This window comes from Heteronotia binoei, chromosome 11 (genome assembly GCF_032191835.1).
Source record: "Heteronotia binoei isolate CCM8104 ecotype False Entrance Well chromosome 11, APGP_CSIRO_Hbin_v1, whole genome shotgun sequence".
NCBI classification, from domain to species: Eukaryota; Metazoa; Chordata; class Lepidosauria; order Squamata; family Gekkonidae; genus Heteronotia; species Heteronotia binoei.
Window position 1 is genome coordinate 20,884,449 of NC_083233.1, and position 24,043 is coordinate 20,908,491.

Here is a 24,043-nt window from a genome sequence, read left to right on the forward strand (position 1 = left end):
TTAAGCAGAGAGGACTGGCTGAAGTGTGAGCAATCTGCAAACAAGATTTATATCTTTTGCCCTGCCTTTCCACCAAAAGTGCCTTCAAGGCAGCTTGCAAATCCATAAAATGCTTTCAAGCGATATGTAAGAACCTTTATTTAGAAATAACAAATATGACCGGCAGTAATAATCATCACCAGAATGGAAAGCAGGCTGCAGTTAAATTGCAGGTGCCAAAAGCAAATACAAGCAGGACAGATTAACAGATAAATGGTGTTGGACAATTTTAATTGGAAGGGAAATCCTATGACTGGAATGCTACTGCAGAAAAAGGCTCATTTTCTGGTATCCACCTGCCTGGCCTCTGAAGGCACAGAAACCTCAAGAAGTTTCTCGGGGGTTTAATTTAAACATAGAATCATAGAGTTGGAAGGGACCTCTAGGGTCATCTAGTCCAACCCCCTGTACAATGCAGGAAACTCAAACACCTCCCCCTAAATTGTTACATGTAATAATTTCATGTAATAACATATATTAACCCATCTTCCACTATATTTTAATGTATTATTTTTTCTAATGACAAACTAGAATGATGTTTATATATGTGTTAAATGTTTAAATTAAACCCCTGAAAAACTAATGCCCTCATTTTAACCCAGAGCTAACATTACAACAGACTCTTATTTTTATTACACTTCACACCTAATGACATAGACATCAATCTGCTATTCCGACTTATATTGACTTCTTGTTGTTTCAGCCCAGTCAACACAATCACCAGAACCCAACTTGTGATTCTTTTAATCTGCTAAAAAACTTTTCCATGATTTTGCACACTAATTCACTGCCCACTTTTTCTATTTTTAGGACTGCAGGCCATTCTACCCTATTGTCTGATGAAGTGTGCTTTTAGCGCACAAAAGCTTACATTCTGAATAAAACTTTGTTGGTCTTAAAGGTGCACTTGACTCCTGCTTTGTTCTTATGTCCTGACAATCTTGGAAGTTCCTATCTGCTTTACATGTAGAAGGTCCTAGGTTCAATCCCTGGGAGCTCCCCTTCAAAGATCAGATAACAGGTGATGAGAATTCCATCTGAGAGCTGCCCCCAAACAGAGAAGATATTACTGACTGTGATAGACCAAAGATCTAACTCAGTAGAAGACAGGTTCATGTGTTCATTTCTTTGGTCCACAGTTTCCAGTCTTATATGGTTGGAAGCCATAGTAGTTTAAACAGGTGTGGAATTCATTTAAATTTGGATAGGTTCCTTGTTACCCTTGACCCTAAGTGTTAATGACTGAGGAACATGAGAAGCCATGTTGGATCAGGCTAATGGCCCATCCAGTCCAACACTCTGTGTCACACAGTGGCCAACCCCCCCCCCCCCAAAACCCAGGTGCCTTTAAAAAGACTTAATAATGCATCTCTCAGAATGTAGCTATTTATCTTTTTTTCTTAACCTATTTAGTCATTTGTGTGCTGCTGAAGTACTGTCCGGTCTGGATCAACATCCTCATGATTTCATTTATTGACCTTTCTGTCCTCTTCCAACATCACTGCCTTTATGACCTCTATTCCCATCAATTTGGGTAGCTTTTACAATTCTTATAGAAATGAATATGATCCTTGAACCAGTCCAGAAAGTCTACCTGGACGAAGTTAATTAGTAATTGCTGAAAAAGAAGAGTGACACACAGAAATCAATAACCTTTGATCTGCTCTAACACGGAAGCATATGCAGAACTGAAGGAACGGGATAGATGGGTACAAGACTCAAGAAAACATAGGTGGTGGATTAAATCTCATCCCCAGAAGAATTCTAGAATGCTGATGTCCAGCTTCATCTTGGCTCTCTTAGTTCACCTGTCCACCAGTTTTCTGACTGCGCAAGCTGCAGAACGTAAGACACGTCTGGGATTGATTGAACAACATGATATCTAGATGGGCAGCTGTGTTGGTCTGAAGCAGTAGAACAAAGTTGGAGTCCAGTGGCAAGACCAACAAAGTTTTGTTCAAAGTATGAGCTTTCGCGTGCAGGCACTCTTTTTCAGATACCTATATACTAAAGCTCAGTATTCTTTTAATCTGTTAAAAATGCCTTCATTAATCTGTATTCTAATTGGCTTTGATTGATCAATTAATCTTAATTGATTAAACTAATTAATCCAGTTGATTAATTAGAATTGTATTCTAATTGACTGCCTACTCTCTATGTGTATTACTGTTATTTCTGTTGTCATTCCATTGTATCTGAAGAAGGGCTCATGCCTTGAAAAAAACCTCGTTGGACTTAAAAGTGCCACTGGACTCAAAGTTTGTTCTAACATGAAATCTAGTTAGAAGATCTTTGGATCCTGACAGGTTTTCAAACGATTGCTTGCAACAGCATACAGCAAACATTCCTGAGGCCGATATTTGTCAAGGGAAGAAGAGTTGGGTTTGTAAGTCATTGGCCTTCATAAGTCTTGGCCTTTGGTGGCTGTGATCCATGACACCACAACCAGTGTCTTTTTGTTTAACTTTGAAAACAAACTTGAAAAGGTAACAGGTTGATTCCAACCAGCTTTTCCCCTGATAAAAAAGGGAGGAAGGTCCCCTGTGACAACCTAAGAAGACTATGCTGGGAATTGCATGAATAGAATCCAAGTGGGATAGGAGCTGTAGTAAGGAGCAGAATTGGACATGACTGAGTATGGAAAGATGGCTAGATCCAAACCCGCATACTGAATGCACTCAAAACTCCTGTGACTAAGAACTGTGTGGTAAAGTAAGTGCATAACAGGCTATACCTGCTAAAATGCTTCTTCCATGCAAACGTTAAATAATACAAAAGTTACGCTTTCCTCCTTCGCATCTTTGATAAGCTTGAGGACAATGAATTTCTTTGCAGATGACCTGAGCTGGATTTCACAATATGGTAGAAATGTCACAAAGTAATTGAAGGTTTCAAGCAGCTTTACGTTCTAGAGGCCAAGAATGGAAAATATATTGGGGGATTTTTCTAGTGAGATATAGATTTATTTATTTCCTGAAGGATAAAGAAGGACGAATAAGGCTATTCATAATGCCATGCAGTGGCACAACCATGCAAACTAACACTGTCATATAATTTAGTATGATCTTGTGTCAAGTGGGGCAAGCCCAACCACGGAGGTGAATAAGGCAAACAACCTGGGGTTCCAAATTCCAGAAGGCGCACTTCCTTCAATTGTGTAAATGGCAGAGAAAGAGAGATGCTTGCATCTTTGGAAGATGAGTTTAGAGACAGAAGCGGGTATCTGAATTTAAGAGGCAGGCAGAACTTCTGGATCAGACAGTATACCTTCCAGAATAGGTGGAATCCCACCATTTAAAATTGGAGTTTTAAAGATTTCAGTTTTCAGAAAGAAGGGGAAAGGAGGGAACAAATTGTTTTTTAACTCCTGTCAATGTGATTTTTTCCCCTTCTGCATGGAAAGTAAATAGGGCAAAGTCTCTTTTACATTTAAAACATACACACACACATCCCCCAATCCAGTTTGCTGTGGTTTACTGGAGACAGTAAGCTCTTGGAGGATTGGCTACATCAGGGGTGTGTGGCCTAATATGCAAAGGAGCTCCTGCTAGAATTCCACCCCTGGCTGGTTGTGTGAGTAATCCAGAAGGACCTCATTGGCTGATGGGGTGTGAAGGGAGGAGGGATTACCTGAGCCACGCCAAGGCCCCTTCCAGGCTTGTTCATCTGAACCGGTGCAACATGTTCTTATAGCAGAAATCCACTCTCATTAGATCCTTAGGACAAAAAGAGATACTCGTATTTACCTACCACCAACTATGTCCCCTGGGGTATCTTAAATGATCATCGCTATGCAAAAGTCACTTGTTTTATCTGTTCACAGCTAGTTGTGTCCATGTTGATGACTTTGAGAACTGTCCTGGGGATGCACACAGTTTCTGCCCAAGAGGGATTGCTTGTGGTTGTAAAGATCAAATACCTTTTTGCAAGTAAGTTGCTTCTTTGTGAGTTGGGGGATTTGAGGGGTGAGGAGGAAGACCTGAAGGCCAGGAATAGCCTCTGTCTTAAAACTGGAGCTTCATCTGTATGACGTTCTCAAGTGGTTATTTATTATTTTCGATTTATAATCTGCCCTTCGCTGAATGGGGTTTGAGCAGGTAACAACAATCAATCAATACAGAGTTAAAATCAGATTCATATAGTAAAACAATGGTTGGGGGTGGACAGGGCTTTTTTTGAGCTGGAACGCACAGAAATGCAGTTCTGGCTGGCTTGGCGTCAGGGGGCGTGGTTTAATATGCAAATAAATTCCTGCTGGGCTTTTTCTACAAAAAAGCCCTAACCGTTCATTTGTGTACCTCTTAAGGACTATTGCAAAATTATGAGATCTGGTAAAAAATCGGGAATATATACATACACACATTATAATATTATACTATTAAATATATATGCATACACAGAATATTACATTATTATTTTGTTAAATATATACAGACACATTATTATATATACACTGTTACAAAAGAAGGTTGGCGTAAAGGAATAGGGATTGTAGACCATACTAGTGTGTATAGTTTGTCCTATCTGTTGCTATAAGTTAGTCCCTGCTAAATCATTTTTGCATTTCTTTAAAAACACTGTATTTCACCTCGGGTTGGTTTCCAGATTTCTACAAGTTAAATCCTATTGCATTGTCTATCAACTATCCCAGACTGCTAATTGTATTGACCTATTCTGTATAATCCACCTCGAGTACCTGTGAGAAAGATAGACTATTAATAATGTAAATAAATAAATAATATATTATTGTTTGGGGGGGTGCACAGTAGTCATGTGGCTCTTTTGGTTATGGGGGCTCTCTGTGATCCACACATTTATTTATTTACTTCATTTATACCCTGTCGTTCTCCCCGGTGGGAACCCCAAAGCAGCTTACATTATTCTCCTCTCCTCCATTTTATTCCATATGGTAGGTTAGGATAAGAAAGTGTGACTGGCCCATGAAGTGAGTGCATACATACAGGGGTGAAATTCTAGTAGGAGCTCCTTTGCATATTAGGCCACACATTCCTGTTATAGCCAATCCTCCAAGAGCTTACAAGGCTCTTCTTTGTAAGCTCTTGGAGGATTGGCTACATCAGGGGTGTGTGGCCTAATATGCAAAGGAGCTCCTGCTAGAATTCCACCCCTGCATACATACATCTACTGGTTGGTGGGAACAGTACCCCTACACACAATTGGAGTCAGAAGTCATTTGGACATGAAAGAGGATGTTTGAAAAATACTATCTTGATTTTTTGCTTACCACCTCCTGCCTACAGGTGCCCGGCTTACCACAATGGTTGGGAAGATTATTGGTACATGGGTTCCAAATGTGACCAACTTTGGAGTACTTTGGACTTGATTTTAGTAGCCACTGTGCCTGGAGTAGCTTTGGTGTTAACAGCTGTTGTCATCATGCAGTGGGTTGGCTATTGCAGACACAAGCCAGCGTACGGTACAGGAAAAAGCAGGTGAGTCAGCTTTAGACAGAATTCTGTTATTAACAAATGAAATACAATATATTAGAATTGAGATTCACCTAGTTTAAGTCAGGCTGAAGTATTTACTTCGGAACAAGCCTCATTGAACTCGGCGGTGGGGGGGTGTCTTTGTATAACTGCTGCAGTTCCACCTTGTTCAAGGGCAAAACAAAAAGTCCATGGATCTTGACATAGATTCTTGGAATTGTAGAACACATTTATCCCATCGGGTTATTTCCAGCAGGGAAATGGAGGCTCAACCCTACCTAGGTCAAGTGGGGTTCTGTTGTCCGATTGAGAAGTGCTGTGAACCAGTCACAGGGCCCAGGCTGTTGTGTTTTCCAGAACCTGTCAATCTTTGGACTAGATAAGATGAAACACGGTGAGACACACAGTGAAAATGTAACCAACAAAACAACGGTGTGTAAAAAGAAAATTAACTTAGATAATAATTGAAGTACTCAAAGTATTCTATGAAAATTAATTTTATAACATACACTATTTATAAATACAAATTCCAAAACTACTCATATACCAACAATATCAATATTCAAATTTATTTATTACATCCAATTTCTAGGGCGCCCTTCCCTGCAAGCAGGGAGGGCTCGTATTCTCTTGAATAAGTTATCTTGGAAGAATATGCCTGAGTTTTGGTTTCAGTGATACCCTGTTTTGAGAAAGCGAGGCCTACTTGAAAAAGCCTTGCCAGGCAAAATGTGGGACAACATTGCTAGCATGCCCATAGGAAGATTTAATCAGGACTGCCATCTTTGGATATCAGTGTTGTCTGTTTTCGATGGTTTAGTTTCAACTTGGAACGTGGCTTCTGTTTCTGAAAATTGAAGACATTGGAGCACCCTCAACAGAGTGCCTTATGAGCCTTTGATGGACGGTGGGAATGTCTGGGTCTTTTGCCCTATGATTCGACTATTTGAATTTTATTGTGACTGGGCAAAACTCTGCTATATTAACCAAATGTGCCAATAGAGATTGTTATGTTTTTCATATATAATATTTCAGTGTTCATGCAAGACATACCAGATCTGAAATCCACTACAACCCAGCGAATGTTCCTAACCTGGTTGATAATTCAAGAAACATCTCTCAACAGAACGGCAGTAAGGTAAAATATTAATGGATTTAGTTAGATCTAGTTAGTGTAGTTGTGAATTAGATTTTTTTCAGAGGATGAGATCGTTGGGTTCCACCAGCAGATGGGGCTATTTGGTTCTAGAAATACATCTGATTTGTGTTGGTTGGTAGGTTTTTTTCACGGAAAGGTGTTTTTTTTCAGCCACCCTGCATTCAACGTGGGATTGGTGTGATGAACTGCCTGCCACTGGGACCTCCAGAAGCTGGGCCTGAATTGTGTCTGTGGTTGCCTAAGCAACGTTATGGTTGCTTATAGGGCTTTTTTTGAGCAGGAACACACAGGAACACAGTTCCAGTTGGCTTGGCATCAGCAGGTGGGACCTCAGGGATGGAATTCTGGCAGGAGCTCATTTGCATATTAGGCCACACACTCCTGATGTAGCCAGTCCTCCAAGAGCTTACAAGCCTCTTTTTTGTAAGCTTTTGAAGGATTGGCTACATCGGGTGTGTGGCCTAATATGCAAAGCAGCTCCTGCTAGAATTCCACCCCTGTGTGGCCTAATATGCCAGTGAGTTCATGCTCAGCTTTTTGTACAAAAAAGCCCTTTGTGAAACAATGGTAATGTCAGGAGGTGTGACCTGATATGCAAATTAGTTACCAAAAAAAAACCCCTGGTTGCTTATCCCTAGTCAGGCCCACCTCAGCCCCTTCCCCAGGTGGCTGAGGGGACCGGGCAACCCATCACTGACCATTCTAGATGTGGATATATCAGAAGAGGTTTCTGCAGCATTGGGTTTTATGGTTGCCAAGACAGGAAGGTGTATTAAGCTCTGGCAGAAAATTCCACATTTTTATCACTCATTGGGTAAAGAAATATTTCCTGATTTATGCTATATGATTGCATTCTATGTTTCTGTCCAAAAGGAGGGCTGAGTGGATAGAATATTCCAACGGGAGTCTCTTGGTACTAACAGTTGAATGGTTTGTTTTAGCTTTTCAGCCTGAGGGTTAGTGAATGTGAATGAACTTTCTCAGTTTATTTGGAGTGGTTAGAGAGTTTTGTGTGAATGATACATTAAATATTTGAAGGACTGGACCATCCCTATTCAGGAAGAAAAAGGCCGAGGAGACAAATGGGAAGTGGTTTGGATGTTATCTCCATATCTTTTAAATTTTTGTTAAAAATATTTTAGTATAGTCCATATTTTTTCTGATGGCAATCATTGTTTCTAGAGATGGTAGAACAAATTTTGAGTTCAGTGGCACCTTTAAGACCAACAAGAAGTATGCGTGCACACGAAAGCTTGTACCTTGAACCTTGAATAATCTTTTGTTGGTCTTAAAGTACCACTGGACTCAAACTTCGTTCAACTTTTGTTCCTATTTGTTCACCTGGGTGTAGGAGCAGGAGCTGAAGATTAGGGGACAGGAGACCCTTTATTCTGTGTGAATCCCACACCATAAAGAGAGCTTTGTTGTTGGCAAGCTCTGTTATTCCCACATGAACTTTCGAACTGTCATAATGCATCTGTAGTTTCAGCCCATTTCTTACTAGAACCTTCCTGTGGCCTTTCTGTCTTCTTCTACCCTCCCTTCCCTGAATCACCTGGCTTTCTAAAATGTAAAATCAAATCATACTGTTGTGTCCTAGGTTCAAATGGAGAACTGTTACTTTTGGAGGGAAGCTGAACAAGCCAAGCTTGTACTCCACACCAGGGTTCCAGAGCAGGCCTAAGCGTGCCCAATCAGGGGAAGGATTGAAACATAAGTAGCCAATCAACATCTAGGCTCATACTGTACCCTGATAGGCCCTTAGGCCTCTGTAAATAGCCAATCCATGTACATAGTTAAGGTCCAATCAGAAGGGGGCAAGAATTGTATAAAGGAGCGGGAGGTTTGAATAGAGCTCAGTCTGTGTTGGTGTTCCTGAAGTAAAGCTTGCTGAAATCACTCTCCGACTCTGGTCTCTTACTGCACTGACCCCAGTACTTTACACATACCTTGAAGTTTTTGTAGGGCTCCCAACCTGTTAGATTTTCTTTTTTTCCAGTTGTTTCTAGCTTAATCTTGCATGTTCCTCGTAGTTCCTATTGTTAATAAATTTCAGGGCTTTTTTTTGAGCAGGAGCACACAGGGATGCAGTTCCGGCTGGCTTGATGTCAGGGGGTGTGGCCTAATATGGAAATGAATTCCTGCTGGGCTTTTTCTATAGAAAAGCCCTGTGTGAAACAATGGTGATATTGGGGGTGTGGCCTAATATACAAATGAATTCCTGCTAGGCTATTTCTATCAAAAAAGCCCTGCATATTGCCTTCCTTCCTAATAGCTAAATTATACAGCTGAAGATCCAGGGCTTTTTTTGAGCAGGGATACACAGGAATGCAGTTCCAGCTGGCTTGGTGTCAGGGGGTGTGGCCTAATATGCAAATGAATTCCTGCTGGACTTTTTCTACAAGAAAAGCCCTGATTAATTTTATTGTTCATTGTTTTTCTAGTCCTGTTTTGAAATTGTGTACTAAACTAAACCTGTATATCTTTTGAATCCAGTCCCCAATCCAGTCATCACAGCCCCCAACTGAGAGCACATGCCTGTTTACACACAAGAAAGCGCCACTATGTTCAAATGAGTTTTCCTCCTCAGCAAACGATGGAAGTCTCAGGCAGAGGCATAGATTAAAATATATAATTATTATAGCCACTGTAAAGTATTCCACCTCACTGATCATTACTGACATTTTTAAAGCAAGTTCCTAGTCCTCATGTAATACATACCTAATGTGCAGGGCTTTTTTTGAGCAGGAATGCACAGGAACGCAGTTCCAGCTGGCTTGATGCCAGGGTGTGTGGCCTAAGATGCAAATGAGCTCCTCTGGGCTTTTTCTGCAAAAAAAAAAGCCCTGCTAATATGCAAAATGTAACAGATAGATGATGACTGCAAAGATAGACTAGAAAAGAAAAGAGATGATGCCTGGCAAAATCTTAGGGTCTGAGTCAAGGCATGTGTCTACCCTGTTTCCCTGAAAGTAAGACCTACCCAAAAAATAAGCCCTAGCAGGATTTCTATGCATTTGTTAAATATAAGCCCTACCCTGATAATAAGACCTAGTGATGGGCGTCGCAAAAAATTCAGTATGGAATTCCGGGTCTGGAGAGTTATGATAATGTTCCAGAAGATGACTTAACTGTATTTGAATAAATGTAGATTGTTGTATCATACTTAATAAAAAATAAGACATCCCCTGAAAATAAGTCCTAGTGTGTCTTCTTGAGAAAAAACAAATATAAGACAGTGTCTTATTTTCAGGGAAACACGGTATCTAGTAGCCTTCTTTTAAAATTCAGAATCCATGCAGTTCTAGAGCCAGTTTGGTGTAGTGGTTAAGTATGCGGACTCTTATCTGGGAGAACCAGGTTTGATTCCCCACTCCTCCACTTGCAGCTGCTGGAATGGCCTTGGGTCAGTCATAGCTCTGGCAGAGGTTGTCCTTGAAAGGGTAGCTGCTGTGAGAGTCCTCTCAGCCCCACCCAACTCACAGGGTGTCTGTTGTGGGGGAGGGAGATTGTGAGCCACTCTGAGACTCTTGAGTGGAGGGCAGAATATAAATCCAATGTGTTCTTCTTCTACTACCTATAAGAGGGAAATAATCAACTTTGGGAGATCTGCTTGTTTGCTGACGTACTTCTCACTTTTCCTGGTATAGGATGACAGAGCTGCACAGAGCGTGAGATTCCCCAGGCTCTCAGTCCAAAGCTACGTTAACGAGCCTCCCCCATTACCAGCAAGATTTGGAGGCTTTAGGTATGATATCCTTTTGACCAACATTACTGCGGTTCCCCCCATCATAGTTTCCCCCCTCTGTTAGAAGACAAAGTGTGCACATTGTTCAATGATGATGAAATACATAGAAACCCATCATTTGGACATGGGCAGCTATAACAGAGAGGATAATAACAGCAGAAAGGATGACGGGAGTGTCAAGCATCAGGAATCTCAAACAGCAGACTCTGGCATCCAGACCAGAACAACATATTTGGTGTGCAAATGTAACACCTTGCCAAAAATGGGAGTCACTGTCTACTGCACTTGGACACACTCTACTGAGGATGTGACTGTGTCTCCGAGAGCCTAGGGAGATCGACTGATCTGAAGATTAAATTTTGTTAGGTTTCCTCCCCTCCTCATTGTGGGTAGCCCAGTCCAATGATGTTAAGACCCTTCAAAATGCTTTCCCAGGTTGTTATTTCTTACAAGCATCATGTCCTCTTCCCCAGGGTCCCTCAGTATCACTTCAGCCAAAAAACAGGGCATTGCCCTGTTATCCAGTCTTTGCTGGTGTCTTTGTCCCAACGACCTTTCCATGCAACACTCTGATTTTGCCATTTTGAAAGGAGGGCGAGCATGAGGCCCAGGGATGGCCAATTTACAGCTTTGTTCAAGACTTCCCAAAAGTTAATGCCTCTATAATTCTAGTGGTGTAATTTCTAGTGCAGAGGTGGCCAAACTGTGGCTTGGGAGCCACATGTGGCTCTTTCACACATAATGTGTAGCTCTTGAAGCCCTCAGCCAGCTTGGAGAAGCCATTTCTCTCTTTAATTCACTTCTCCAAGCGAAGGCAGCCAGTGGCTTGGAGAATGCATTTAAAGTTGCTTTCTTTCCACCTCCCTCCTCCCTATTTTTTCCTTCCTTCCTTCCTTCCTTCCTTCCTTCCTTCCTTCCTTCCTTCCTTCCTTCCTTCCTTCCTTCCTTCCTTCCTTCCTTCCTTCCTTCCTTCCTTCCTACATCTGACGTTCATGGCTTGCAGCTCTCGAACATCTGCCGTTTATTCTGTGTGGCTCTTATACGAAGCAAGTTTAGCCATCCCAGTTGTAGTGATTCCTAATCCGGCAATAGTCCTGAATAAAATTCCCTCAAATATCTCTCGTTTCACTATTAACACCACCACTCTAGCTGGCAAAAAAGAGGTACTACAGCTCACTGACTTGTTGTCTGGTGGGTGCCTCAATGAGACAATGGGATTTTTCTTGGCCTTCTAAAGCGAGAAGAGTCCCTATCAGTGTAATCTTAAACAGATGTTTTGCTCACAGAGTTTAAGGCTTGTCTTGCTTTACCCTCTCTCGCTTGTATGGTGAAGACCAGCCACCCTAATGTGGATGTGGTGCTGCCCCTGAAACACTGGCTGATCCCATGCTGCAGTCCCCTCCTTGGATCATTCCCTTCAGCTTCTATAGCTGTTGATGAGGGAAGGAAACAACCACGCAAGTATTCTGCACTTTGTCTAAACCAAGTGTGGTTTAGAATCCCTTCTCCCAAGGACGCTTTATACTGAAAGCTATGTTCTTTGCAGTTAAATTTTTATTCCCATAACCTGAATGAAGAGCCAGTTTTTGTCTGGAAATGGGGGTAAAAATATAAGAAATAAATACCTAAATATTTGCCTGTCACATGCCCTCCATGTCCTGTTGGGACAGCTGTGGCTTCCTTCTTTGAGTCCATGTTGGGTCTTCCGCTTTTCCTGTTGCCAACAACTTCCCCTAGCATTATTATTTTTCCAGTGATTCTTGTCTTTTCATAATGTGATACATGTGATATATGATAGTTTTAGTTTCGTCACTTTTCGCTTCTAGGGTGAATTCAGGCTTGATTTGATCTAGTTCTCTTTTTTGCAGTCCACAGTATCTGTAAAACTCTCCTCCAACACCACATTTCAAAAGAATCTATTTTCTTCCTGTGAGCTTTTTTCATTGACCATCTTTCATTCCCATGCATGGTAACTGGGAAAACTATGGCGTGAATTAACTTGATCTTGGTCACTGCCAGCAACACATCCTTATGCTTACACATCTTTTCCAGTCCCTTCATGGCTGCCCTCCTCAGTCTCAATCTCCTTCTAATTTCCTTTTGGTTGATGATGGAGCCGAGGAATAGAAAATCCTGAACAATTTCCTTTTCTTCATCATCAGCCTTAAAGTTATGTAATTCCCCAGTGGTCACTGCTTTTGTCTTTTTTTTTTTAACAAAGAATGTTTTTATTTAAAATGAAATGAAGGCATTACAATATCCCAGATGCTAAAAGTAATATACAGTAACTGTAAATCCAGATGTACATTAACCAATTCTTACATTACTCTATTATACAATTGATTCAAGGCTTGCAAGTCATATGTAAGATCAAAAGAGCCAAAGTGCTGTAAACCAAATTACATACTTAAGTGAAATTCATATAGTAGAACCCTAAAATATATATATATGCAAATTAACACATACATACCCTTCCACCTACATATAATTATATATCTAAATACACATACTTATTTAAATATATGAACATATACATCACTGAAAAAACAGCTTTTGTCTTCTTGATGTTCCGCTGTAATCCAATGTTGGCCCTTTCTGATCTAACCTTAATCAGTAGTCATTTCATGTCTTCACTGTTTCTCTGCCAGTAATGCGGTGTCATCTGGTTATCTTGAACTGTTGTAGACATTATATTTACAATTCTTTACAGTGCTTCTATTTTGCTTTTAATTATAACAGCTACATTCCTCATCAACGAGCTGTTCCAGTTGAACGAGGCCATCTTGCGGACCAGCATGATGCATGGCAGAGTGAGATTCCTGATGTGGATTATAAAGATGTAAACCCATTTTCCACTATGCCCATGCAACAGTTTCCTGTATGTATGAATGCACCAATTATCTGAAAGAAAGGGGTATTTTTAAATAAGTGGGTTAGCTCTTAGAGAAGATATTCCTGTCTGCACAACAGACTTTGTACAAGTGGAAGAGCTAAAATTTCTCCTTGCTTTCTGCTGGCACAAAGTGAAAGCAGTTGTATCTTCCTTACTCTCTTTTCTGCCTGTGCAAAACATAGCTTCAAAACTAAATTAAATGCAATCAAATGAGTCATATATTGTATATTCCAGCGTTCCATTTGCATGTTACGATTTTGTTAAACATTATTCTGAAGTTCTGTGTGTTGCTGCAGCCGTTGCACTGCTTTCTGAACATGCTGAATTATGCCCTAAGTACATTTTCCTTACTACACCCATATTGCTGGATCCAGCCCATCATGTATATATGAAAATCTAATTGGTGGTGGAAAGCACTGTCATGTCACAGCTAGGGATGGTCATGAACCAGCTCACAAACTAAAGTTTGTGACAAATTTTGACTGATTTGTGGTTCATTAAATGGAATTCATAGCAGGTCAACTGGCAGGAACTTTCCATGAACTTTCAAGCTGTTTGTGGAGGTTCTTGCCAATTTGTGCATGGATATATTTCCAGACAAGCTGTCTCTGTTCAGCCTAAGTGTTTACCAAACTTTAAAGCAACAGCAGGGGGCAGAACTTGGAGGGCATGTAGAGGAGCATCCGGGGGAGGTTGTGATGCACACCCCTCTAAGACATTCTACCCAAGGGATGGCAAAATTTGCTTAACATAAGAGCCACATATAATAAACAGATGTTTGAGAGTCACAAGACATGAATGTCAAGTTGTTTGAGAACTGGGAGGAAGGGAGGGGAAGGAAGGAAATTAGACGTGGAGAAGGAGACGGGAGGGAGAGGTGGAAAGAAAGCAACTATATTTTATATGCATTCTCCAAGTCATCGACTTGGGTATGTGATTTAAAGAGACAAATGCCTTCTCCAAGACAGCTGATGGGGCAGTAGGAGTTTTGAGAGCTACACAATATGTGTGAAAGAGCCATGTGTGGCTCCCGAGCCACAGTTTCGCTACTCCTGCTCTACCCGAATTAGGGACGAGAGGAGTCCGGAGTATGCTGTGAGCAAGAACCTTGCTCCTTCACATAATATCACCAAACTTCAGACCAGGAGTTTCCTGCAATATACTGTGAGACCCTAGCTACACCAGTGTTGTGAGTTATTTGTCAGGATCTAGAGTATACACCAAAAACCACTGCCTTTGTAAAATAAAGGAGAAAATTTATTAGAAGAAAGAAAACTATTTTAAAAAATACAAATCTCAGTACACATTCAAGTTTCCAAGGCACACAGAACAAAAAAAAATCTAAATAAACTATACTTCTTCCTAATTACAGGAATGACCACCTGTCATTTTGATATCTTACAGGCATAAAAAATGAGTCTTACGAAAACCTTCTCCCATTTAGTCAAAGTTGATAAATACTGGAACAAACATACTTTAGCAAAGTAACAAGCACACAGTGACAGCCTTCCTTCACATGGTTTTCTTAAGCCAGTTATACAGTTAGTTACCTTGAGATAAAGACGATAACGACTTAATGATCTGCACGCAGTAGCTCAAGATGATTCACTGAAAACAAATCAACTCCCCTCTGCAAAACGCTTTCCCGCCCTTCTTTCCCCTCACACACACAACGTCAAATTGCTCCAGATGATCGTTAAAGATCTTCTCTTAACACAGAGCACCTGGATGGCACATTTTCCAATTAAACGTTTTCAAGAGTACTCGGTGGTTAACCCTTAATGTTGCAAACTGAAACAGGCTGGGAAACAAATCAGGCCTGAGCAGGACAGAAGTCCCTTGTGACTTTAATATCTCTAGACATCAGACTTGCAGGGGATCTCTGACTGACTCTCCTCCAGCTACCCTCCAGCTTTGGTGTCTCTAGCTTGCACAAGATTCATTCTGTGCACTCCTAAACCTGTGCCTGTCAGAATGACCACCTGTCATTTTGATATGCATAGGTTCAGGAGTGTACAGAACGGATCTTGTACAAGCTAGAGACACCAAACTCACAGAGGTTACTCTTCTTTACCTGCTGTCCAAGTTTGCTGAAGATTGGATTTACAAGGTCTGATTTACAGCCCCCCAAGGAAAGTTCCAACAGGAAAGTGCTTTCTGGCAAAATGGCAGGCAGTAATTTCTGGCTTCCTATATCTCTTTGTAAATTGGATTCATATTTTTTTTCTCCCAGCAAGCCTTGGAAATAATTGTTGAGGATCTACCTACTCCATCACTGTCTGGTCCTTCCCATCACTTACTGCCTCACCACTCTCACACCAAGGTGGGATGGTGGATCTCTTCTGATCTGATCATCTGGGCTTTCTGGTTTGCTCTTGTTGGGATGCCCTTATTGGGATGTCATTATTTAGGCACACTGACAAAGTCAGGGGCACAGTTAGGGGCACTGGTATCTGGTAAAGACAGCTTTTGACTCTCATAAGATTAGGCCCTAAAAATATTTTTGGTCTTTAAGCTGCTACTGGATTCAAATCCAGGTAGGGGTGCCGTAAGATGTAGCCGACAAATGACAACTGTGGCTGGATGCTGCCATTTTCTTTAGCTTTGTGCACAGGCATGTAAAGCTCCACAAGCTAGGAAGGAAGGAAAGGCTGTGCCCAGGACAGGTGGAATTTACCAGAACTGCTAGTGGGAAGCAAATAATAAGTGGTAGCAATGAGACAATGGCACAAGCAGTGAAAGAGCTGTGCAATAGAAGCTATCTGCAGGGCTTTTTTTAAAAGCAGGAACGCCCAGGAATGCAGTTCTGGTTGGCTTAGCATCAGGGGGTGTGGCCTACTATGCAAATGAGTTCATGCTGGGCTTTTTCTACAAAGAAAGCTCTGTGTGAAACAATGGTGGTGAAAGGGGGTGTGGCCTAATTTGCAAATGAGTCCCTGCTGGGCTTTTTCTACCCCCCCCCAAAAGCCCCGGTTGCATCCTTTTAAGCATGATGGCTTCAATGGGCTTAGAAGGGTACAACTCTGTTTGGGAGTGCAGTGATAAATTGCTTGATCTTCTTCGTGGTCTCTGTGCATTCACACATATGGGTAATCCGCAGGATTGGCCCCGACCTCGGAGAGTTCAAAGCAATCTTGATCGTAGATCTGGCGCGCCTCCCGCTTGTCCTGGGAGGAGTCAGCTACTGCGCATGCCTGGAGAAGGGGGAGGTGCTTAGCCACTCAGTTTCTTCCTTACCGCCGACCGGATCGCACCTTCCTCGTTGATCTCCAACCTCTTCATTGCAATCTCTACAACTACCTTCTCTTCAACCTCAACTCTTCATCTTCTACTTCTACCTGGTATCGTATAAAAAAAAAAAAAAAAAAAAAAAAGGGCCTTTTCTTACTATCTCTTCGGGACTTTTCCCCTCCCCCCCCCCCCTCCCCGGGCGGATGGAAGGAAGGGACAAGATAATCTTTAAACGCTGCACCAGCTGCTCATCCAAAATCCCCTCATCCGACGGTCACTCTCTGTGCTTGTTCTGCCTTGGAGAGGCCCACCGTCCAGACTCCTGCGTGCACTGCAGCCAATTTGGCAAACAGGCCCGCAAGAACCGCGCCGCGAGACTCAGGAGCCACCTCATGGAAACCACACTCCGACCGGCCATGCCGCATGGCGGACAAAAACAACCCGCGCCATCTTCCCCACACCTCGTGGGAGAGACGCAGTCGGCAGCTTCCGTGGCACAGGGTCCCAGTAAGCCTAAGACCGGCAAGCACTCCAAGAAGTCGGACGACCCCAAGAAGCGCCGCCGTTCCGATTCCGCCCACTCGGACCCGACGGGTAGCGTGAGCTCCAAGAAGCACAAGACCCGACCTCTCGACTCGGTCTCGAACCCGACCACCAAGCCGAAGACCCCGAACCCGAGCGCCACTGCCTCCGGATCGCTGCCGAAGACTCCGACATCGAAGTCGACAGCAACACCATCAATCACTCCATTGGAAATCATCCGCATTTCATCCAAGTCACCGTCCATTCCGAATTCCCCACCAGACCAACTGCTGGATACGCACTCTACCGCATCCGTTGGGATCCTCGACCCATCTAAATTCATAGATCTCTCGCACCCTGTAGACGCCCACGCGCTCACCAGAGAACCCTCGACCCCGAGAGTCCTCCCGACCAGACCGCGGTCTCGCAGTCGCAGACGCACCAGAGCCCGCAGTCGCCGGCACACCAGGTCGCGCAGTCGCCGTCACACCAGGTCTCGCAGCCGCCGCCGCACCAGGTCCCGCAGTCGCCGCCGCACCAGGTCCCGCAGCCGCCGTCGCTCCCGCAGCCACCGCAGGGGGAGACACTACTACTACTCTCCATCGAGATCCAGGTCTCCATCCCCACGGAACCGAAGACGGCACCGACGATCACCATCCTACGATCGACATTACCACAGCTACCAAGAGTCTCCTCGCGACCGAGATCGCTCACACAGACTCCATTCCGCATCGGTCGAACCGCTTCACCATGACGACCTTACGAATCTCGGCGCCGAACCGAAACTCCCGCCGCCACTCGAGTCCTTACACACGGCTCCCAAGACAACGCCCCAGCCCGACCTGCACCAGGGAACCGACGACGGATCCGAGGAGGAACTCTCCGACTCCGACCACTCTTCGGGTTCGGACCTACAATCCCCAGAATCCGACATAGCCAAGCCAGCAGACCTATCGCCGTCCGAGGGCCCGAAATCCTACCTCGACCTCGTGGCAAACATGGCAAGCTCGCTGAACCTGAAGCTCAATACGGACGCCCCCAGAGTCTCGGACGTCGTATTCGATCTGGTGCATGCGGATCTTCCATCCAGCTCATCTCTTCCCATGCTCCCCGTCCTCCTAGAAACACTCAGAGAAGCATGGGACAAACCGGCATCAGTACCGCCGACATCCAAGAAGGTCGAAGCCCTCTACAAGATACATGCACCTGAATCCAAGTTCCTATTCACTCACCCGGCTCCGAACTCGATCATCGTGCATTCGTCTTCGAAATCGAAGCAGACTAGGCACCCGGTACCACCAGAACGAGAGGGCAAGAAACTCGACACGATCGGGAGAAAGATCTACGCCCTCACTACAGCCACAACCAAAATCCTCAACTACATGGCATGCTTTTCCGCATACACCCACAACCTGACCACTTCCCTCGGCGCACTGGTACCATCCCTACCCGAGGCGTCTCAGAAGTCAGCCGCCACTACCCTGCAAGAGATCGCCAGAGTGAGCAAACAGCAAATCAACACTGCACGGCACGCTGCACAGTGTTCTTCCAAAACCTTGGCCTCAGCCATAGCACTCCGTAGACACGCGTGGCTCAGATCCTCCTCCCTCCAACCAGACATCAAATACAAGGTGGAAGACCTGCCCTTTGATGGCCTCGGCCTGTTCAGCTCATCTACAGATGACATCCTCACGTCAGTAGACGAGGGCAGGAAGAGGGCGAAACGTCTGGGAGTTTCCCAACCTCTGACACAATCCAACCGACAAAGGAACTGGAGGTCCAGCCAATACAAAGGGGCCAGATCCCCACGACAACAGGATTCATGGAAGCGCAAACCACCACAGTCCAAGCCTTCCTTTCAGCACAGACGCCAAACAACCAAGAAACCTCCAACCACATCCAAACCATCTCTCTGACCTCCCTGCCCCGAGCCGTCCAGTCCCCCTTCATCAGCCAAACCCATCAACACGACTACAACCGTTCTACACTGCCTGGAGGACCATAACATCAGACGCCTGGGTCCTCACCATCATTCAAAGAGGCTACCTGATAGAGTTTACATCCACTCCAAGGCACCACCGATTCCTCACCACACCCCCGTCCGCACCCCTGCAGACAGAAATTGCGTCTCTGCTGGACAAGGGCGCGATAGAACCAGTCCCACCCCAATACCATCGCACCGGCTTCTACTCCCGGTACTTCCTGGTACCAAAAAGGGACGGAGGACTCCGACCCATCCTCGACCTCCGCAAACTCAACCTACACATAATCTACAAGAAATTCCGTATGGTCACGCTTCAGGCAATCCTTCCGCTCATCCCAGAACGAGCATGGATGGCGTCCATAGACCTCCAGGATGCCTACTTCCACATAACAATCAATCATCATCACAGAAGATTCCTAAGGTTCGCCGTAGGGAGGCAGCACTTCCAGTTCTGCTCCCTCCCCTTCGGCCTCTCCACAGCACCAAGGGTCTTCACCAAGTGCATGGCAGTAGTAGCAGCCACATTACGCCAGCAACAGATATCAATCTTCCCGTACATAGACGACTGGCTGATCGTCGCCCATTCCAGGGAGCAACTACAACTGGACGTCTCGACCACCCTCTCCACCCTGGCCACCCTAGGCCTCCGAGTCAACCTCTCAAAATCCAAACTAATCCCTACCCAGAGGATTCAGTTCATAGGGGCGGACATCTCCACGCTCTCGCAAACGGCTTCCCTACCTCAGGACAGAGCACTCGCCATACTGTCAATGGCCAACACTATCATCGCCCAGCGCTCCCAAACAGCGCTCACCTTCCAAAGAATGCTAGGCCTCATGGCAGCAACCACAGCAGTTCTGCGGTTTGCGAAGCTGCACATGCGCCCCCTTCAAATGTGGTTCGTAAGGACTTTTCGCCCCCACACACAACATCAATCCACACTACTCACCCTCCCACCACACATTGTGCCATCCCTCAAATGGTGGACCAAGCAACATCACCTCTTCAAGGGCATGCCATTCAAACAGACACCGCCCTCGGTGATCGTAACCACAGATGCATCCAAGTGGGGATGGGGAGCCCACTTGGAGGACCTCACGGTGCAGGGCCAATGGACAGACTACGAACGCTCTCTCCACATAAATTGCCTGGAGCTCATCGCAGTGCACAAGGCCCTGCGGTCTTTCCTCCCGTCGATAAAGAACCGGCACGTCCAAGTCACCTCCGACAACATCGCCACAGTCTTTTACATCAACAGGCAGGGCGGCACCGCCTCCGTCAGACTCTGCAGGAGAGCCCTCGCACTGTGGCATTGGAGCATAAGCCAGGGCATCTTCCTCACGGCCGTGCACCTACCAGGGACCGACAACACCCAGGCAGACGCCCTGAGTCGCCACTCGACCAACAACCACGAGTGGTCCATCAACAGTCGATACATCCGACAGATCTTCAACGTCTTCGGACAACCGAAGATAGATGTATTTGCTTCACCATCAAATGCCCAATGCACCCGCTTCTACATGAGAGGTCCCCCATCCCACCTCTCCAGGGGGGATGCCTTCCTACAAACTTGGAACGGAACACTGCACTACCTCTTTCCCCCCATCCCACTTATCACCAGAGTTCTACAGAAGATTCAGGTAGACCACACAAACTGCATCCTCATAACTCCATGGTGGCCGCGCCAACCCTGGTTTACGACCGTGCTGCTCCTGTCCAACAATACCTTCGCCCAGCTCCCTCAAACACGGGATCTCCTCTCCCAACAGGACGGCAGGGTCCTTCACCACAACCCGGCGTCACTCAAGCTAACAGCCTGGAGAATCAATTTCTAGATTTCCCCCCAGAGGTCCGTCACGTCCTAGTGAATTCCAGAAAACCATCTACTAGGAAATCCTATCTACTTAAGTGGAAACGCTTCTCACACTATGCCTCACAACACAACTTCGACCCCAACTATGCCACCATACCTCAGGTACTAACTTACACCTTAACGCTCTCTAGAGCGGGTCTGTCGTATTCCTCCCTGAAGGTACATCTGGCAGCCATCTCTGCTTTCCACCCCCGCATCGATGGCACAACGGTTTTTTCTCACCATGCGACTAGAGCCTTCCTCAAGGGCATCATTCGCCTTCACCCACCAATCAAACAAGTTCTACCCACCTGGAGCCTATCTCTGGTCCTGAGCCAACTCATGAAACCGCCCTTCGAACCCATGGCTTCCATTCCACTGCACCTGCTGTCATGGAAGACGGCATTACTTACGGCCCTCACCACAGGTAAGAGGGCCAGTGACATCTGCGCATTCAGAGCAGACCCACCGTATACGACATTTCATAACAGTACGGTGGTCCTCCGACCTGACCCGACCTTTCTTCCCAAGGTCGTCTCTCCCTTCCATCTGGGAAGACAGTCCATTATACCAGCCTTCTTCCAGCACCCCGCGGACGCGGGACAAAGGGCACTCCACAACTTGGATGCACGGAGAGCCCTAGCCTTCTACATAGATAGAACCCGCCAAATCCGTAAAGACCCCAGACTCTTTATCACTTACGCTACCCATAATCAGGGCAGCAGAATATCCACCCAGAGACTCTCCAAATGGATTGTTGCTGCCATCGAACTCTGCTACCAGCTGGCAAAACAACCAATCCCTCAACATATACGAGCCCACTCAACCAGAGCCGTGGCCACCTCGTCCGCCTTCATGAAAGGCATACCTATAGAGGACATCTGCGCCGCAGCCGTCTGGTCCTCTACATCTACCTTCGCCTCGCACTACGCCCTCGACGTTCGTGCCCGGCGAGACGCCTCCTTCGGACAAGCGGTGCTACGATCGATCTTCGACTAACCACCGTGAGTAACACTATCATTATGTTACACTCTAATCCTACCTTTTCTCACAGATCCAGCACCCACCTCCGAAGAAATGGCTCGCTAATCACCCATATGTGTGAATGCACAGAGACCACGAAGAAGATGGACAGGTTTCTTACCTGTAACTGGTGATCTTCGAGTGGTCATCTGTGCAATCACACAGACCCACCCAGCCTTCCCCGCTGCTGGAAGTTAGTTAGCACAGTTATTTCCACCTACCCGGCGGCGGGAAGAAACTGAGTGGCTAAGCACCTCCCCCTTCTCCAGGCATGCGCAGTAGCTGACTCCTCCCAGGACAAGCGGGAGGCGCGCCAGATCTACGATCAAGATTGCTTTGAACTCTCCGAGGTCGGGGCCAATCCTGCGGATTACCCATATGTGTGATTGCACAGATGACCACTCGAAGATCACCAGTTACAGGTAAGAAACCTGTCCACTTGCATATTTTATATTATTTATTTCTACGGGTGGCAGAAATTCTTTTGTGCAGAACTCTGATCCCTCTTGCAACAATATTTAGCCTCGCCAAATGGCTTCTTAGTGGACTAACGTTCACAGGTTCTGGTTTCTCCTGTAAAGGAAGCCGCTGCTGTAATGTCTATCCTGAAGTCTTCACTGCTCTAGGAAGGGGACCCAAAGTAAAATGATGCATAACTGGCTGCTCTAGGAAATAGCATGCATGCCGTGACTTATTCTCATCTTCATTTTCCTTTACAGAGAGCTCTCCCATCAGCATATCCACAATTTGACTAGCAGAACAACCATCCACCAGGGACTTCTCTGAGCAGCGGAAATATAGTTAGGCCTTATGTGATTGGATGCTCACCAAATAAAGTACGACTCAAAGCTTTTATAAGTACAGAAAATCTATAGAGTCTTATTCTGGCCCAAACTGCTGTTTTGGGGTATAATACATTCTCGAAAGTGAGATCCTGCTATCTTCACTTCACTTTCTAAATGGCGCTCAGTTTATCTGCCCATCCATTTCGTGCCAAATGCCTTTTACATCCAGAGGGTGCTCTTCTTATGTTGTAAGCTTTGGGGGCAGGAATGAATGTACAGTATCATTATTTCTACTAGCAAATAATGGTTATGTAGACTAGAACTCTTTTTGTTTTTCTCTTTGACATTAACCCTTCAGATATGATAGTGACTTGGACTTCTCCCAATCGTGGGAAACGGTCCTTCAGTATGTTGTGAGATTAGCTATTTCTGTGACTTTTATCGAACAAAATTCAGCCCGGACAACGCCTGCACCTAAAAGATAATGTTTTGAGTCGAATGGTAATGTAAGTAAGAGACAGCGTGAAAGAAACTTCAAAAGAACAATATTATGTCCTAAATATTAAAGGAATTAAAACTGATGGGGGAAGGTGTAACTCTATCATAACAATGCTCTGGGTTAAACTTATTTCAGTACATGTGTAATGCCACAAGATGAAAGTTACATGATGAAATGCTGACATTTCTTTTATGCCCTTTTTTCAGAGCTGTGGTGATAAACAGTTGCATTCTGGAAGTATTTCCAAATGATCCATTTAAAATTAGACAAAATGTGCAGTCACTGTTCAGTTGTCCCAATAGGATCCATTTCAGGGATATCACATTTCCCCTCCAAATCACAATATATTGCTGTTGGGATAATACATTTTCCAGGGGGAAAACTGTATCACTTCTTCCCAGATTCTCTTTTGAGGAGTTGGTTTCACCTCCCATACAAATTCCCACTTTGCAAGCTGAATGTTTGGACTGCAGAATGATAGACTGAGAGATGATAGGGGAATTGTGTTGTTCATCATTGGTAACATCACTGGCATGGTCCAACAGGCACCTGTGACAATTGCCCAAGTACCCTCAGGAACATGACAGTTTGGAGTGTTCTTTGAATGTGGCAGGGCGAGTCTTGTAGGTGCCTACTGGACCATGCCAGTGATGTCACCAATGACGAACAACACAATTCCCCTATCATCCCTCAGTCTGTATCATTCTGCAGTCCAAGCTTGCAAAGTGAGGATTTGTATGGGAGGTGAAACCAATGCCTTACAAGAGAATCTGGGAAGAAACCCATTGCTATTGTTTCATACCTATGATTCTCAAAATGTTGTTGATCCCATGCCTTGAACATACCCTCAAACAGGGC

The 24,043-nt window shown here is 44.8% G+C and overlaps 1 protein-coding gene across 1 annotated transcript; it reads left to right on the forward strand.

The window, feature by feature from the left end:
* Nucleotides 1–1,702: 1,702 nt before the first annotated feature.
* Nucleotides 1,703–23,267, forward strand: LOC132579516 (uncharacterized). Its single transcript, XM_060249940.1, has 7 exons — nucleotides 1,703–1,884; nucleotides 3,863–3,968; nucleotides 5,301–5,492; nucleotides 6,525–6,627; nucleotides 10,299–10,396; nucleotides 13,136–13,274; nucleotides 22,621–23,267. Exons 1-7 carry the CDS (start codon nucleotides 1,809–1,811, stop codon nucleotides 22,654–22,656), a joined length of 750 nt encoding a protein of 249 aa, XP_060105923.1. The 5' UTR covers nucleotides 1,703–1,808; the 3' UTR covers nucleotides 22,657–23,267.
* The last annotated feature ends 776 nt before the right edge of the window (nucleotides 23,268–24,043 follow it).

Excerpts from the sequence above, each read along its gene's own strand:
- LOC132579516 (XM_060249940.1), top strand. The coding sequence starts at position 1,809 with ATGCTGATGTCCAGCTTCATCTTGGCTCTCTTAGTTCACCTGTCCACC. Across the intron at positions 1,885-3,862 it reads GACTGCGCAAGCTGCAGAAC|CTAGTTGTGTCCATGTTGAT; the intron begins GTAAGACACGTC and ends ATCTGTTCACAG. Across the intron at positions 3,969-5,300 it reads GATCAAATACCTTTTTGCAA|GTGCCCGGCTTACCACAATG; the intron begins GTAAGTTGCTTC and ends TCCTGCCTACAG.